The sequence below is a fragment of the Aedes albopictus genome, chromosome 2 (genome assembly GCF_035046485.1).
Source record: "Aedes albopictus strain Foshan chromosome 2, AalbF5, whole genome shotgun sequence".
Classification (NCBI taxonomy): Eukaryota; Metazoa; Arthropoda; class Insecta; order Diptera; family Culicidae; genus Aedes; species Aedes albopictus.
Window position 1 is genome coordinate 512,587,664 of NC_085137.1, and position 19,642 is coordinate 512,607,305.

General features: G+C 36.7%; 1 protein-coding gene across 2 annotated transcripts in view; it reads left to right on the forward strand.

Moving 5' to 3' along the window:
- LOC109409768 (protein henna) overlaps nt 1-19,642 on the forward strand; it is a 93,575-nt gene that overhangs the window by 70,440 nt on the left and 3,493 nt on the right. For both annotated transcript variants that reach the window (XM_029870237.2, XM_029870238.2), the window contains exons 2-3: nt 13,414-13,720; nt 13,796-14,418. In XM_029870237.2, the coding sequence (XP_029726097.1) occupies nt 13,414-13,720; nt 13,796-14,418 (930 nt within the window). The remainder of the gene's footprint in view (nt 1-13,413; nt 13,721-13,795; nt 14,419-19,642) is intronic.

The window sequence follows — 19,642 nt, forward strand, 5'->3', positions numbered from 1 at the left end:
TTGAATTTCTTTAAGACCCCCGGAGGGAATTCGTGCAGGAATCCTTTGGGGATGAATGTGTTCACCCTTGCAGGGTTATCTAAAGGAAAACGTTGAGATATTCCTGAAGGAATCTTTGTAACGTAGCTTGAAAAAACCCTTGGAGAAAAAGAAGTCTTACTGGAATTTCTTAAAGGATTCATGATCGTATCGTGAAAGAGCAATTGAAAAAATGCCTAAGGAATCTTTGAAAGATTTCATACAGCAATTATTGGAAGAATTTCTGAAGAAATCTTTGAAATGCTTGAAAATGCTTCATAAGAAATCCTTGAAAGGACTTCAAGAAAAGTCATTTGTGGCATTGCAAAAATAATTCTTGCAGAAATTTCTAAAAACAAATCTTATAAGAATTCCTAAACAATTCCTCTGGGAAATTTGCTCAAGGGATCATGTGGGGTAGCCACAAAGGAATCGTTTGTTGGTCCAATGGACCCCAGGTATCCCTTTTAGGGTTAATATTGAACGATCGTTGACGTATGTGCATTACCCTTACTATCGCGACCAAATAAATCAACATCGGGATGAAGACCGTGTCATGTATTTTCATATAACTAGTGCTACTCCATGATCCACGCCTCACCCTACACTACTGACAAATACTCCTTTCCGAGACAACTGTGGGGATGCTGTGGATTCCACGGTTTCTAGTAACAAAGGTTGTCGAACTAACATGCCTTCCTCTTTCCCGATGACCGTAGGGACGGGGCCGGCACCGTTATTGGCTTTAAAATATTGAACTCTCGAATTGTGCACATTGAGAGTGTGTAGCTAGCCCCAAGCACCATTCATTGGATCTCTGTGCAACTTCGATTGTTTTGGTCAATCACGGAGTAGCAACTACGATGTGTACGGTTATCTTTGCTTTGCTTTTGCTTTGCTTTACATTCTTGCAAATTAAAAAAAAAACAAGCATTTACAATGGAACGGCCGAAGAAAATCTCAACGAATTACCTAAGGAATTCCCGAAAATCTAAGGAAGTACACAAACAATTTCCTAAAAAAAAACACAAAAATTGTTTGAAGGAATATCAGTAGATTTTTTTATTTGCCACTGTTCTTGGGGGAATTTCTGTGAGAATTCTTGAAAGAATTTTTTTTTTATTTAAATCAGTTGAATCTTTGGGAAATCGCAATAGAATTTACTGGGTGAACTAATAAAGAAATCTTTGGAAAAACTCCTGAGAAAAGTTTAGGAGGAATTTCTAAAGGCATCTTTGAAGGAATTCTTTTAGAATTTTGAATAAATCCTCGATAGAATTCGTAAAGCAATCCCTGGAAAAAGCCCAAAAGTTATCTTCTACAGAGCTCTTGGAGAAATTGTTGAATAAATTAAGCAAAGAATGCTTTCTCCGATTGATGAAACCTTCGTAGAGGTTCCTAATAAGATCTTTAAAGAAATTCCGAAAAATTTATTTGAAGAAATATTCAAGAATTTTTGAAGCGATTCCTTAAGCGAATTCTTAAGCTTACATTAATCACTTAAAAGATGCTTCTAGGTATTCTTAAAGAATTCATGAAGAAAGTAGCAAAACAGTCTTAGGAGGAATCCTTGTAGAAACTTCTGAAGAAATCATTAGATTTTATCTTATCAAATCAGATATCTAATCCCGTATTATGTAAGCATATACGCTCCTATTTTCATTCTACTGAAAACAATGGACTAAAGCGCTTTTATATATATTTTTGTTAGAAGTGAGCACGAATGATAACAAAAATTACGCAATCAATCGGCGCGGTGATAGCTTTGTTTTCGAATTGGATGATTTGGGATTGTAAGATTACTAAGGCACGTTGACCCCACCAGAAAACCTCGAAGATTTTTTTGGACGAATTTTCGGGGAACTTCTGGAAAAATCAATAATAAATCCTGGAGAAATGCTTGACTGAGATAATTGAAGGTAACTACGAATGATTTTTTTTTCGGAATGAGAATGAGAGTTTTTCGAAAGAATTTCTAAGGAGTCCGATCAAAAGTCACAATACAAATTTTTAGAAGAGTTCTTAGAGGAATACTAGCAAAAATTCCTGAAGGAATCCTTGGGAAAACTCGTACAGCGGATGAATTTTAAAGAATTCGTTGGAAGAAATCCAGAAAGATTTTTGGAAAGAATTCCAACAGAAGTTCCTCTCAGAATTTTCTTAGAGGAACTTCTGTATGGATCTTTGGAAGATTGTTTTTAAATTATTATCCAATGGATTCTTTTGAAATTTTTTGGAGGATTTCTAGGATGGATCTCTTAATAAAACTTTAGAGAAACTCCTTGAAGAGTTTTTGCAGAATTTTTTTTTTTTGAAAAAAAAGCGTTGCAGTAATTCTTGAAGGAATCCTTGGAGAAATTTCTAAAAGAATCTTTGGAAGAAATTCTTAAGAAATCTTCAAAAGAACGCCAAGATGAGTAAAGAATACTTGAGGAAATGCCAAGATAAATGCTTGGATAAATCAATGGAGAAATGATTTACTTCCGTGGAAAAATCATTTAGGGGATATTTGGAGGATCTTCTGATAGAAACTATGGAGGAATGTTTGAAGAAATTCTAAAAGGACTTTGAAGCCTTTGCAAGAATCTTTTGAAGTACTCTGAAGTACTTTTGAAAACATTCTCGGAGACAACACTATAAGAGTACATGAAAGAGTGCTTAGAAAAATATTGAATGACACCCATGCATTAATCACTTGAAAGATTCTTGAAGACAAATTACCTATTATACAAGAAAGATTTTTTCAAAGGAAATGGTAAAGCAATCTTTGAAGGAATACATAAACGATTACTTGATGCAATTTTTAAATAAATTGTTAAAAAAATCGTCATAATTCTTAGAAAAAAATCTTACGCTCATTGATGGAACTCCGGGATGTACCCTTGCAGAAATCCCCGAAGAAATTCTTAAAGGAATACAGAAAATATTTTTTAACCTTCAGTCAGTCAGTTGGCCAGCACTACCAGCATTACGCTAATGCTGAGAAGTCGATATTTGTTTCAACGCTTTGTACAAAATACATCGGCGTGATTATTTGAGAGGTAGAAGAATAGATTTAACATTGTAAAATATGTAATCTGTAATTTTCACACAAATTTGGTTCCGCACCGGGCCCCCAAATTCTTAGCTACGCCACTGTGAGGATGCAAAGTTGCCCAATCTGGTATAATTCTAAGAATGAACTCTACAACTAAAATGTGATTTTTCAACCAAATTTCAAAAGGACGATTTCCTTGTTGAAATATTGTCTTCTATGCACAATTAATACTGGACAGTTACATAATAAATGTTTTGAGGTCTCAATTTCACAGTTACAAAAACGACAGATATCAGTTTGACACCGGTTAAGCCGGAAGAGCCCAATGATTATGCTCAGAGATTTGTTATTTAGATTTAGTAACTTTTCTGTAATTTTACTATTTGGCTTTATAAACAGTTTTGACTGCCTTGCATTTTTCGTTACAATCCAAATCGACTGTATCATTTGATGTTCTCAATTTTTAATTCCAATTTCTGGTTCATAACGGACAACTTTTTCAACAGTCCCATACATTCCCACACCAGTATGGACTGGTATATGAATGGCTTTAGCGCATTCAAAGCCGCTTGACTATCTGAGAATATGCATATTCGTGTATGCCTGTATCTTCGTTTTAGACATACAGGGGCACATTCTAAAAAAGTATATATTTTTGCAAGGAAAACAGTTGCCCATTTCCCCATTGGTGTTGAACTATTAAGCCCTGGGCCTGTAAATCCAGCTCCAGTGCCTTCATTCATTTTTGATCCATCTGTATAGAATATAACCGATCCTGGTGAGATATTTGGCCCCCTGATTCCCATACTTGGCGGTCAGTATCAACCACTTCGAACGGTATATCTAAGTTCAGCTTTTTATCCATCTAGTCTTCGTTCATCACTAGTAATGGATTGATTGGAAAATCTGTCAGTATACTCAGATGCCCGAAAAGATTACAACAAGTGACCATATCAAGGGTGAGAGTACACCTCCTTGAGGACAACCCCTTGTGGTCTTTACTGTAATAGATGATTCTCCTAATTCAGCAGATACTTTTCGGCTATTGAGCATTTCCATAACCCATTCTTTGACCCAAGGCTCGAAATTTCTCTTAACCATTGAGTTTTCAATAGAATTGTATGATGCATTATCAAAAGCACCCTCAATATCAAGAAATGCTACAAGAGCTATTTCTTTTCTGTCAAGTGTGCTTTCAATTTTTGTATTTTTGTAACTAGCTCATGAAGAGCTGTCACCGTTGATTTGTTGGGTTGATAAGCAAATTGATGTCTGTTGAGAGGATTGTTTGGTAAATATTTTGATTTTATGTATTCGTCTAGTATCTTTTCCATAATTTTAAGTAGTTATGGTCGATGTGAGACTAATAGGCCTAAAAGATTTTGTCTCTTTTTCCTGCTTTAGGAATAAATACAACACGAACTTGAGTCCATATTGTAGGTATGTAACCTTGTGACAGACTAGCTTTAAATATTCTGGTAAGAGAATTAAGAAGCACCTTTCCACCCTTCTGCAGAAGTGTAGGAAAAATACCATCTTTACCAGGAGATTTGAAAGGTTCGAAAGAATTTACTGCCCATTCAACTTTTGATTGGGTGATCCAGTACGCATAGATGGTCACTCATAGTCCTGAAACGCCTATGATTTTCCACAACTGCTGCATCTTTTACATCATCTTCCAAAATTAAATTTGATCCCGGGAAATGTGTTTCCATCATTATTTTTAGTGTTTCGTTTGTATCAATAGAAAAACTACCGTTTGTTTTCTTCAAATTTCCCAGACCATTTGAATGGTTCTTGGAAAGAACTTTTTGCAATTTTGCAACATGTGGGGTTTTTTTTTTATGTTCTCGCAATAGGACCTCCAGGTGATTCTACGTGATTTTCTTAGTTCTTTGTTATAAGTTGTAAGGGCCATTTTATATTGATACCATTGTCCAGAAAGTTTTGCTCGATTAAAAAGCTTCCGAGATTTTTTCCTTAAAGCAGCCAAAGTTTTGTTCCACCAAGGAACATCTCTGTTTGAGATTTCTTCCAGGGTATGACAGCTAGCATCGTATGCCTGAATATTTTTTCTTGTGATGTTTTCTGTAATTTTGTCCAATTGTTGTGGTGTTTCAATATTTCCATTCAATGTTGGGCATTTTTTTATTATCGTACAAATTGGGCCGAAGGGTCTCAGATTTTCATGAAACTTTTTCCACAGGCAGGGCTCATGGATATATGAACGAAAAAAAAATTGAGGAAAATTCAGGGTCGCCTATTTTCCCGGAAAACTCAGCTGGAATTTTTTTGTTTTCCCCTGACACTACGTACTTTGAAAAATCATAACTCAAGAACGAAGCATCGTAGGAACAAAGTTTTGTTTAGAATGAAAGCAAACTTACTCAGAAATCCAAAAAAAAAATATGAACTGGAAAAAGTTTCCCACAAAATTTTCCACAGTTGAGAAAATTTGTAAAGAAAAGCCGGAAAAGCTATGCCCGAACTCGTGCAAAATTTTCGAAAAAATGTTTTTGAGAAGGTTGTTTCATAAGCTTGAATCGCTGAAATTTTTGGAATGCACTTTTTTTCGTTTTTGAGTTATGGCCTATTTTGTTGAAAAATGTCCAAATGTGCCATAAAAGCCTTTTCTTCGAAAAATCAAAACTCAAGAACGAAGCATCGTAGAAACAAAGTTTTTTAATGAAAATGAAAGCAAATTTTTTCAGGAATAAAAAAAAATATGAAATGGAAAAAGTTTTCCATAAAATTTTGCAGCGTTGAGAAAATTCATAAAGAAAAGCCGGAAAAACTATGTCCAAACTCGTGGAAAATTTTTTAAAAAATATTTTTGAGAAGGTAATTTTATAAGCTTTGATCGCTGAAATTTTTGGAATGCACTTAATTTTCGTTCCTGAGTTATGGCAAATTTTGTGAAAAATTTACATTTTCCGGCTTTTCTTTACGAATTTTCTCAATTGTGGGAAACTTTTACCAGTTCATATTTTTTTTTGGATTTCTGAGAAAATTTGCTTCCATTTTCTAAAATAAACTATGTTTCTACAATGCTTCGTAGTGTCAGGGGAAAACAAAAAATTTCCACCTGAGTTTTCCGGGAAAAAAGGCGACCCTGAATTTTTCTCAATTTTTTTTTGTTCTTATATCCATGAGCCCTTGGAAAAAGATTCATGAAAATCTGAGACCCTTCGGCCCAATTTGTACGATAATAAAAAAAGGTCCATTTGGCAAAAGTCATTCTGCCATTAAGGACAAGGTATTTGGAGTACATTGCTCAAAATTTCTAGAGCACCGTTTTTTAGAACCGTTGAACGGATTTGGATTAAAATGCATCACGCTGTTGACAACCACTGAACTGCAGATAAATTGGTCTTCCATAATATATAACTTCCATTTATAATTGGAGGCCAATATAACTTCCTGTTTCGGCCAGGATGCGACTACGGCCCTACGCTGTGTACTTTTATTAAACCGACGAGGAAGAAGTACGCAGATTCAAATTAAACGATTTATTCGCACCACCGTGTGGCAGTGCTCCACACGGCGGTGATATGATGAAACACACTAACAATCAATACATTTTGGGGCTTCCCTTTTATAGGGGAAGCAGTACGGACAGTATAAAGCAACAGAGCGCACAAATGTCCCGAATGGAGGATAACGTGCCTCTGGAGCCGGCTTTCTGAACAGAGCGCACGGTAGCACGCTTTACCTGCCTACCGTGGCTCTAGGCATTTACTGTAGGCTATGAAAGAGATACAATAGTTGAATGGGGTGTGTTGTACTGCGCTGCGTATTGCGCTGCTAGCGTGTGTAACAGCCAACGACGACGCCGAGTACGATGCGAGATCCAACACTTCCTTTTGACAAACAATAAAAAGAAAAAAAAAACGAAAACGAATCAATTTTCGAGTCTTGATATTTGGACTAGCAGCTCTGTATCTAAATCAAGATACTTTACGACTGAGCCGTTCATTAAATGTTGTACAGTCATGACCCGCTGGTTGGGGGCTTAATAGTTGGGTGGCTTTTCAGTTGGGGCTCCGTTAGTTGAGCTGTCAGCCAACTAAAAAGCACCTGGATGTCATAATTCAATGTCAAATTGAAAATGACAACCAATCTGTAATTCCGAGGGGCGAGCTAAAGGGTGATACGGTCAAAATTTGGTCACACAATTGGTTTCATAACTTGATACTGCGTACACCAAAACAGCTGATTTTTGGACCAGTAATGGTACATTATATGTAGCTTGTTCCATAAATTTTTCATCAAAATCGGTCCAGTATTTGCGGAGATATTGTTGAACCCTGAGATCTGCAATTTTATTTTTTTTTCACAAATAAGAACACATTTTTACTGTTTTATTTATAGAGCCAGAAATACTTAACCGATTTCAATGAAAAATTTTCTGTATGTGAAGTATGCATATCAAAATGTTGTGTAAAAATTTCATTCAGTTTGATCGAGCCGTTACAAAGTTATATTTGCTTAAGTGGCACCCGGTCAGTTTTTTTCATATTCAAACTGCTACAACTTTGAAAGTATTCATACAAAATAGCTCAAAATTTTACTGCGAACGTATTTTCATAATAGTATTATACTGTAAAATTTTGATAAAAATCGGAGCAGTATTGGTTGTTCTATAATCAAAATTGTGCTTTACTGACCTTAAATTTCCGAAAATTTACTATGGAGCGCCTTTGTACAAAATTTTAAAAAGGTAGGTCGATGGTTTCATCTATATATCAACCAATACTTAATTGATTTTGATGAAAATTTTATGGTATAAGCTACATATAATGTAGCATTACTGGTCCAAAAATTAGCTGTTTTGGTGTACGCAGTCTAAAGTTATGAAAAAAATTGTGTGACCAAATTTTGACCGTATCACCCTTTAATGAGTTTTTGGTTTCTTAAACTTTACTGATAATCGAGAAGAATTTCTATTTCATATTTCTTTAAAAAAAACAATAAGCACAATTACTTCGAAACAAATGCAAAACATCGGTTATCTTTATTTTGTCGATCATTGAAAGCGTTTTGTGCTTGCATTTTGGTCCGGGCGGTTTCATAATCATCTATATTTTCACTTCACCGACTAAAAATGGGTGAAAATAATTATTTCTCGCATTGGCCATATATGTATCTTGCAAAACGTATCAGTTTTGCTCTAAATGTAAAACAAATTGAAAAAACTACTTTTTACTTCCAACCTAAACATGATTTAAAAAAAACAATGCGCACGCCCCTTGTGCTGCTGTCACTTCACCCAACTAGCGAATCGAATTCGTTGGTTGGGTGGAGGTTGTGACTCAACGAGCGGGTTCCGACTGTACTTACCTTACCGATCAGGCTAAAGCCTGCGTGGCCTCTGCTGTACATAGTAGCCGTCCCCATTTCACTCGGACCATGGCTGTTTGTCTCCAGTTCCGCACTCTGCGTAGGGTCCACAGATCATCCTCCACATGGCCGACCCACCTAGCTCGCTGCGCACCACGTCTTCTTGTACCGGTCGGATGACTCTCCAAAACCATTTTAGTCGGGTTGCTATCCGACATCCTAATGACGTCACCCGTCCACCGTAGCCCCGTTGGTCCCCTGCACGTAGGGCCTATGCTTCGTGCCCATAGAGGACTACCGGTCTAATCAGCGTTTTGTAGATAGCTAACTTCGTGTGACGGCGAACTTTGTCCGTAGAGTTCTGCGGAGTCCAAAGTAAGCTCGATTTCCAGCCACAATGCTTCTCTGAATTTCTCTGCTGGTGTCGTTGTCGGTGGTCACCAGTGAGCCCAAGTACACAAATTCTTCAACCGTCTCTCAAAACTGAAAAGAAACGACCATAAATTAAACTAAATTTCCTATAATGAAGTTCCTACGACTTGCCGAAGATATAGTTCTATTTTCTTACTATCTTTTCTAATAAAAGGGACGGAATTTCCTTCTAGGAAAATAAATCACCAGATTTACAAAATAATCACAATATACAAAAGCGGGCTTTTGTGATCAAAAGGGAAACACGTAACATGTACTTTCAAAGTAGATTTAAGGTACAAAATAATCACAACGCTGTTTTTTTTTTCAATCGTTCTATAATACAGTATTTATCATCTACACACATACATTTATTAGCTCAACATTTAAGACAAGCCATAATCAACAATAGTACATAGTCCGCAACAATATTCGGTTTGTGGCTGTCGCTCTTCATCCTCGGTCATGCCCAATGGCGCCAAGTCACGCTCAACCTGGCAGCCCATTGTGCTCTCTGTGCTCCACGCTTTCTTTCACCTACCGAATCAGTCGCGATCCAACTTTGCAGGGTTGTAGTCCGGCATTTTTGCAACATGCCCTGTCCACCGTATTCTTCGGCTTTGGCCACTTTTTGGATGCTGGGTTTAAGGGTATGCGGTATACCGAATTATTTCGCCAAATACACCTCGAAACGAAATTTCGCGGAATTCCATGGAATTTGACTAGGCGAAATTTATGATTTTGAATTTCGTTTCGTTTCGCCAAATTCTAAAAATTTCGTCTCCAAAAAATAGATTTTGACGAAATAAAACGAAATTCCGCGGAATGTCAAACCAATTTTGAAAACAAATAGTGTAAATATCCATATCATTTAACGAAGATCTTGCTAATCTAAAGTTACTGAAAAGTGTTATAAAACATCTCGAATAGCGAGATACAAACCACTTCCAGAGGCTCTATAATGAAGACAGATAAAATATCGAATTTACTTCTATTTTTGGACCTACCATTAAGATCTTGTTCAACAGGTGTGCTTTCGACATTTTCGGTATGCGGAACCATATAATATATAGGTTATATTTTTTGGTGGAACCAAATCCAAAAGAAAACTAATTTGGTTCCGGTCTTCAGTTTAGATTCCCAACAGAAAATTTTAGCAGGGTAATGGAGAATAATAAGATAGAATTATATAGGGTGTGGGATACACTAGCAAAAATTTTGAGAAAACATAGAAGCTGTCCCAGGATCTTTTAAAAAAATATTCGTAATCCCAGGAAAAAATGATTAAGACAAATTCGGTAGAAGGATTGGTACATGGAAACGAGAAACCCCTTTCCAGGAAATTTACAGCGGAACTCTTGAAAGAGTTTTACTTTACCACCAAATATGTATGGCAAGGGCTGAAAGTCTCGTTAATAAAGACAATAATAATAACAATCATATATGTATAACAAATCGGTATACAGTCGGGTCTCCAATTAGACGCTGCCACCCACTTTACGTCCACCGCGTTTTCCATACTGTCGTCTAACTATTTTGATTCTTTTTTGTGTGTGATGAGTCTATAGTAAGCACTAACTTCACTCAAAAAATCAGCTGAATTGGACGAAAGGCAGCTGAGAAATTGCGGTGGGCATGAAGTGAGTGACAGCGTTTAATAGGAGACTCAACTGTACACGGTTAAACACTTATTTGTTTCGCTGATAAGAAACATTGTAAAATTTCATGTTCGTCTTTTTGTTTTTCATAAAGTTTTTTTTAAATGAGAAAGTTTGCTGACACTGAAAGGAGTATTTTGGGATATTTGGATGAATTTCAGAAAATACTGTAAAAGAATATTAGGGGCATCCTTAATCATGTTTTTTTGATTTTTTTTTTTGTTAATTGTAAAATTTCTAAAATATGTTCAGGTGAAGACATCGATGTAGTAGCTCGTAGCGGAACTCTTGAAGTATTTCAATTGGAAAGTATGTGATCGTAAGGATTCATACCGATATTTCTTGACGATTTTTTTTCACTACCTTCAGGAGTGATTTGAAAATGTCAAAAGGTTAGATTAGCATGACAAACTCTAACATCGCTATGTGCGTAGCCAACTTTTATACAAAATTTCGGTAAAAAAGACGTTTGTTGTTTGCCACTGTTCCCTGCATCAGTATAACTCAAAAGAACAGCCTATGATCCAAAGACAGAAAAAATGATAAAATATTGGCAACTAATCCCTGAATGACAAAACTAGAAAAAGAAGGAAAAATTTCTGGTGATCATATAGGTAATAACGTTCCTCACAATTGTTTTGATCATAATTTGGCCAAACGGCATTCGGCCGAATGACTGGACACCGTTAGCTGGATTTCATCAGATTATTATAATGATGCAACGTATTATATGTGTGCACTTATTAGGTCATTGGAGCAATTTTATTAGTTTATTGCACGCTAAAGCCGCTCAGCACTAAAGTGCATAATTTCCAGACTACACCAAAAATGTGTAACCCTTGAACATTCACAAAATCAGCTCCTGCGTCCACAAAATCGTGAAATCCGCAAAAAAAAACTGTACGGCAATCTAGCTTGGTTTACTAGTGGTAAACAAAAAAAATATCGACATTTCGTATCTAAAAGAGTGTACGAGCTCTTTTTATGAATTTGTAACTGCTACACATTTTTGTGTGGTCTGGAAAATATTCACTTATGAGTAGGTCTTACACATTCTAGGTGCTGAGCGGTCTAAGCGTTTGGTGTAATAATTAAAATTTATAATATGTATGTTGCGAAAAATTGTAAACATATATGTAAATGGCACTATAGCAAATGAAGCTAGGGGATGAGAGTCTTCATGGAAACGCAATTCGCGTCACTGCAAACACGCAGTATCAATTCGCACAAAATTGATGTAACTGCAAAATTCCGCGAAACTTTTACAAAAATATCGTTTTGCTTCGAAAAAATATCGAGTGAATTTGGATTTCGTATCGATCACACGAAACATTTTTGAATTTCGTTTCGTTTCGTACCGCTTCGCATCCGAAATTATATATTTCGGTGAATCTTTTTCGACCGTAGCTTCTTCTGGAGCTCGTAGTAGAACTGACTTCCGCTGACATTGTTTTCAGCCGTCAGTCAGGATCCGAAGTAGACGAATTCCTTCACCACCTCCAAGGTATCCCCGTCTATAGTAACATTATTTTTGAGGCATTTACCATCAGTCCGACCTTTGCTGCTTAACGTTTCAGGTGGGTGCACTGTACTGTCAAAATGTTCTGGCGACAATGTCCATGTCGTCCGCAAAGCACACAAATTGACCGGATTTTGTGAAAATCGTTCCCCGGCTGTTGAGCCCGGTTCGTCGCATCACACCTTCCAGAGCGATGCTGAAGAGTATGTATGAGAGTCCGTCACCTTGTCGCAATCCCCGGCGAGATTCGACTGAACTGGATAGTTCACCCGGAACAGTTTTGCACACCGTCCATTGTTGCTTTAATCACTCTAGTCAGCTTCCCAGGAAAGCTGATGATCATCTAATCTCAGGGGAACTTCACGTGAATTTCAATGCTAAAATGTGCACAGATTTCCCATCAACTGCATTTTGTTTGACATAATGATGCAAGTAATGAAGCAACTTCCAATAGAAATTTCATCATTAATTGCTTCGGCAGTGTTAATAAACACACGAGAGAACACCTAAAAATACGCCTCACTTTTTGCATCACTGAAATTGTGAGGATCGCCGTTCCTACCTTCTTGAAGTGTGACATAATTTATTAACAATTTCGTGCACTAAGCACCATAGCAAACGACATTTCTACCAATTAGGTTAGCAAAGCTTCTGACATTTTTTCATATTAAAATTTCTAATAAAAAGTTCTCCATAGCAAAATATATTTTGGGTAGAGAAACACAATTCTGCAGTCAATCACACCTGATGGAATCAAAATTGCTCTGATTTCGAAAATATTATCGTTCTACATAGTCTCACCTTTCGAACGAAAATGAACCCCCATAAATTTGATACCCAATCCAAATTATTTTAAAATTCTGCAACGATCAATCCATCAAACATTTTTCTAAACTCGAATCAGTCAAAACAGCATCAGTAAGAGCAAACAAACCAAAATCTCCCCCCAAACATGGATCCAGCAATCTCAAACGGAATTTCATCATTATCACACCCCTAATCACAAGCGCAACGATCCGCACTGATTATGCCAGCTTCTGTAAGGTACTATCTACTGCTACTGCTTCATCAATGAGAGTAAGTCAACGACTCGCTACTAGGTCTTTGTGTCACAAGCTGGAAAAGGAGCAGCCGCGTTCCGAGTCCCCGCAGCCAGTCGATCGATCGGTCGGACCCAAACGCGTCAATCGTCTGATTTAATTGCGACGTTTTTTCCGATTCTACTTTGTTGAAACCCCCCGGTAGATAGTCACTAGTCAATCAACCATAAGAGGAGGGATCATATAAATCTACTGCCCGGCGAGTGGCTCCTATTCAGTTCTGTCCCATTGATCGCCGTGGATAGAACTCGCGGAAGTACATACGCAGCAAGAATAAAAGTGATTGACTTCCTATTTTTCTCGGTTTTTCTCGATTTGTGCCATCAACAGCCAACCCTAAAGGAGGGCGGATCCTACATCATGGAAGGACACGAGTCTGCCGAGGCGAAGAATGTCAGCATCATCTTTTCGCCGCAGCAAGAGGAAGCCGGTGCACTGGCCAAAATGCTGAAGATCTTCGACGAGCATAGAGTGAACTTGCTGCATATTGAATCGCGATCGTCCACCCGTGGACCGGGGTACGAGTTCATGGTTGAGTGCGACAGCAAGAGCCAGAACCTGAGTGCGGCCATCGAGGCCGTGCGAGACAAGAGCGACTACTTCAACATCATTTCGCGTGATTACAAGGATAATGAGGGTAAGTTTGAAAAGTGTTTTTTGGTGAAAATGCAGTTTCTGATTGTTGAAATGTGAATTTCGGTTTCATCTACAGCTACCGTACCATGGTTCCCGCGGCGTATTCGAGACTTGGACCGCTTCGCCAACCAAATCTTGTCCTATGGAGCTGAGCTGGATTCTGATCACCCTGGTTTCACCGATGAGACATACCGTGCCCGTCGTAAGTACTTTGCGGACATTGCGTTCAACTACAAGCACGGCCAACCGTTGCCGCATGTCGACTACACCGAGGAAGAGACCAACACTTGGAAGGTTGTTTTCCAGAACCTGACCAAACTGTACCCAACGCACGCTTGCCGGGAACACAACCACGTGTTCCCTCTGTTGATCGAGAACTGTGGCTACAGGGAGGACAACATTCCCCAGCTGGAGGACGTGTCCAACTTCCTGAAGGATTGTACCGGTTTCACACTACGTCCGGTGGCTGGTCTGCTGTCGTCGCGTGATTTCCTTGCGGGATTGGCATTCCGGGTGTTCCACTCGACGCAGTACATCCGCCACCCGAGCAAGCCGCTGTACACCCCGGAACCGGACGTGTGCCACGAGCTGTTGGGTCATGCGCCGCTGTTTGCCGATCCGTCTTTTGCGCAGTTCTCGCAGGAAATCGGATTGGCGTCGCTCGGAGCCCCCGATGAGTTCGTCGAAAAGCTGGCCACGGTGAGTACTAAAAAAAATATGTTATAATCTTTTATATAAGTGGTGCAGTTGTGTTACATTGCCATGTGGAAGATGAATTACAAAGTTTAAGCATCGCATTGCAGCAAGTAAAATGACGTAAATGTTGATGCGCTTGGCACCCTTTTGTTGATTCGTTATAATTACACTAACTTACTGAATTTTTAACTCAGATAACTGATAACCATTTTTAATGACAAACATGTCCTGAGTTCAAAAACGCGATAGGATTGGTCTGATTTGAAATTTTCTTCTCCTCTGAAGCCTTCGTCAAGCATCCAATTCTGCGTAATCAATGTTTACTTTTATTGTGACTTTCATGTCTAATGTGCATTTCTGTTGTTAACTTTATAAAGATAATTTACACTTAATTTCGAAACTTTCCCAAAAGTAAGGATTTGTAAGCTTATGGGAATGTAGCTTTTCCCTTTTGCCCTAATCAGTAAGGTGGTCATGAAACTAAATCTATAACTCCCACGAAACTTATGGTATTCTATCAAGGATGGTTACTCTGAAGAATTATGATACATGAAACGATCAGAAGTGGTTGCCAGAATCAGAAGTGAAGCCGTGCGAATTTTATTATGAACGATTTATCCCAATTCCTATCCTATATTGAGTTTTACATGAAATAAGCTCTATGCATAACTCACAAGATTAGCATGGGTTCCACGAAGGGTTTTTGAATGGAGGATTAAAACATATAGAGCATCGATAACAAGTGCAGTAGCTACGATATGTGGTATCATACTCATTTGACCCTAGTGTTCCACATATATTCAGATTTATCTGAAACTATCTCCATAAACTGCAAGAAGCTTATGCGTGGTTCATAAAGAAGGATTTCTCTAAGGGAACAAAGAAAAGCGAATCCATTGGAAATGGTTACAGTGGCCACATGATTCCTTATTATGTCCATTTTACTCTTATTCCTACACATACCCGTAGGATACTTATAGGCGATTTGTCAGGAATGGTTTCTCTGAGGGATACACGCATGGAACATCAATTTGAACTGGTTGCAATGGTCGCACAATTTGTTGAATGCCCAAAGTGGGCACACATATAGGGTTTTGTAGGAAATTAACTCTATACTTCTCATAAAAATTTTGGGTTTCTTTATAGGACTAAGATACAGGCAAACGATTATGAGTGATCTTAGTCCTAGCCTACTACCGAAAAAATCCCAATCAAATTGAGGTGGGAACTCCCAGAGGAACAGCCTAGGGAATCCCCAAAGATATTCCCGAAGTTACTACAAAAGGATTTGTCGACAGAACACCAGGAAACAAGGAAGGAATTAAGCCGCACAAAGGTCCAATTTTGAGGAAAGCTGGCATAAACTCAATTTTTGAACATGTGTGGGATACAGTAAAATATCTTTACATTTTATTTTTTTCAACTCATTTTACGTATTTTTTTTTAATAAATTGAGATGTTTTTTTTTGTTGTTTTCGCGTTTTTTTTTAAATTGAGTTTTTTTTTTCTCGGATCGCCATTTTTTTTTCACGCGTTTCAAACATTTATTGTAATGTTCCGATGACCCTGGAGGGGTCGGTTCTGCTTGGGCCTCTTACTGAGCAGAAACATAATTATTTGAATAATAAATAGAAAAAAAAAATCTCTTTTGATTGCCAGCTTTCAAAAGATTAAATTTTAACCAACTAAACAACCAATGCCGTGGGTCCATCGTCAGCTTTTCAGGCGAATCCTTGACCTACATAATACATCTCCCAACCACCCACTCCGTAGTACTTATGGCAGTGTCACTGAGTCGGAGGCCTCTTATATAAGTGCTACATCAACATTTCCTTCCCCTATCCCAAGTTACGGTAAAGATGGGCGTGGCCGGGAATAATGACATTTGTGCTTTTGGTATTCTTGCATAAGATTGGAGGGAAGTTAACTCCCCAGCTTTGTTCCGAAAAGCAATCCGAGCAAGATTAGCAAAAGGTACATGAATGTTGTTAGTATCCAATCTACGAAGTATACCGTAACTACGCTAACGCTAACGCTAACACAAACAAGTGCAACCACTATAAAAGTCTATTGATATAAGTAATACAATTGCTTTCAAAAGTTTATTTGTAAGTTCTTGTGTGTATCAGACATCTGCAATGGAAGAAGAGATCAAAATAACACTTTTGGCTTCAAAATTGACATTACATGTCATTAGTATGAGAAATTCTTACAGTTTGACTTCAAAGTGTCTTACAAATCGCTCCCCGCTACTCCCCGCGGGGAGATTCCGTTCAAATGCTCGTTTATGTATGCAGAATTGGTTAAAGAAAAATGCAACTGCCAAGAGCTGCCAAAACTATAACGCCATGATGATATGTGTATAGTAAAATTGTATGAAAAACATCAGTTTTGTTCGGATTTTGTTCGAAGAAATCGACAAAAAAATGAAAATGCCTTTAAAATGAAATTGAGCGCTAAACCATGTTCCAATACATTCATATAGGCTAAAACTTGCAGACTACTATGATTTGGCAATTTTTGCCAGGTATTTTCAAATCTGGACCACTGTGAGCCGTGGATCCCGAGATGAACAAGCCTCGCATTAAAATCTCGTAAATAAAAATAAAATAAAAATCCGATTAAATGTTTGCAGGAAAAGTTTATAAATTTTGTAAAGATGGAGTTTTCTATAAAATTTCCGCATAAAATTCCGAGAAAATCTTCAAAAAGAATCCGGAGAAGCACCGAAGACGGAGGAATTGTTTATACAATGTCCACAGAAATTGCCGACATTATGGAAAGAACTTCCAAACAAATTACCGAAGCTTTTCAAAGAAAATTCCGAAAATGTTTGCAAAAAATAATCAAAAATTTTCAAATGAATCACTCTAAGATTTATCGAACAAACCTAAAGAAGTTTATTCGAACGACATTTCGAAGAAATGGCAAAGAAAAACTCGAAAGGAACTTCAAAAAAGTCACCCAAAGTACCGCAAAAAGATTAGTGATCGATATTCAGAAGGATTACTGAGAGTATTTTCAAAAAATTTGTTTGGTGGAGTTGGTAAAGGATTTTTTTTTAATTTGAAGAAATTCTCAATAGAACAACCGAAGAAATATCCAAAGAAATAGCCGAAAAACTTTCGCGAAATAAATTAACGAAATTTCCAAAGAAATTACCAAAAAAAACATCCACTTGAATGACTGACTAAAGAATTAGGAATTTCCAAATAAGATTTCAAAATGAATTGCCGTAACTTTCAAAGTAATTACTGAAAGAATTCGCAATGTGATTCCCATTTCATGAATTCCCAAATAAACCCATAGAGGGATACAGGTTGAATTTCTTAAGGAAACTCGAAAGTAAGTGCTGAATAAATTAAAAAAAAGTATTATCAGAACGATTTCCAAAGACATATCCGTAGGAATTAAATCTTTTTTTTTATGAATCTCTCACAAATTATATTTCAAATAAACTTGTAGAGCATTGAATTTCTTCAAAGTCACGCAAAAAATAAGTTTTTAAAAAAGTATTTTTTTTTTCATTAAAAAAATAACTTCAGGGCCCGATAACTTTTAAACAGTAATTTCAAATCTTTATGCGTGTAGTTGTAGATATTTATGTTTCTTATCTTTGTTCTGAACGAACTATGTGTCAAAGTATTCATTTTTATGATACTTTTCATCAAAAATTGCACACTAAGCATCATATTTAAGAATATGAAATACAGTGGAGGTTTCTTCTTTCAAAAAAAAATCCTCGCATTTAGAGCATGAACATATTTTTAGTTCAGAAAACTATATTGAAATTTTTCACACTAAACCCGAAATTAAAAAATTACTTTTTTTCAAAACTCTTATTTAGGGGATTCACTAAACAGTGAAAACCGATTAAACTGATTAAACGTCGCAATCACCAAGGCAATCTTTGATTATTTCATTCGCAATTTCATGAAATATTTCAATAGCGGGCATTTTTTTACTGTACGGGATTGGACCGCAGGTTCCCAGATTTTCATAAACTTTTTCCACAGGCAGTTCTCATGGATATATGAACAAAAAAAATTGAGAAAAGTTCAGGAATTCTTTGTTTTCCCCTGACACTACTTAATTTGAAAAATCATAACTCAAGAACGAAGTATCATAGAAACAAAGTTTTTTTTTTTAGAAAATGAAAGCAAATTTTCTCAGAAATCTAAATAAAATATGAACTGGAAAAAGTTTTCCACAAAATTTTTCACAGTTGAGAAAATTTGTAAAATAAAGCCGGAAAAAATATTAAAAAAATATTTTTGAGAAGGTTATGCCATAAGCTTTAATCGCTGAAATTTTTGGAATGCACTTTTTTTCGTTTTTGAGTTATGGCCAATTTTGTTGACAAATATTCAAATGTGTCATATAAGCCTTTTCTTTGAAAAATCATAACTCAAGAACGAAGTACCGTAGAAACAAAGTTTTTTTTATAAAATAAAAGCAGATTTTCTCAGAAATCCTAAAAATAAATATGAAAAGGAAAAATCTTTCCACAAAATTTCCCACCGTTGAGGAAATTCATAAAGAAAAGCCGAAAAAGCTATGCCCGAACTCGCGGAAAATTAAAAAAAAAATTTTTGAGAAGGTAGTTTCATAAGCTTTGATGGCTGAAATTTTTGGAATGCACTTGTTTTTCGTTCTTGAGTTATGGTCAATTATGTGAAAAATGACCATATAATATATGCGTACATGGTTATTTTTTACAAAATACACCATAACTCAAGAAAGAGAAATAAAGTGCATTCCAAAAATTTCAGCGGCCTTCTCGAAAAAAAAAAAATTTTTTAACTTTCCACAAGTTCAGGCATTGTTTTTTCGGCTTTTCTTTACGAATTTTCTAAACTGTGGAAAATTTTGTGGAAAACTTTTTCAGGTTCATATTTTTTTTTTGGATTTCTGAGAAAATTTGCTTTCATTTCCTTAAAAAAAACTTTGTTTCTATGATGCTTCGTTAGTGTTAGGGGAAAACAAAGAATTGCCACCTGAGTTTTCCGGAAAAATAGGCGAGCCTGAATTTTTCTATTTTTTTTTTTTTGTTCATACATTCATGAGCCCAGCCTGTGGAAAAAAAATCATGAAAATCTGAGACCCTTCGGCCCAATTTATACGATAATAAAAAAATGCCCACTAGTGACCTTAGTAAACAAAAAATATCGACATTTCGCATCTAGAAGAGTATACAAGCTGTTTTTGAGAATGTGTAGCTGTTACA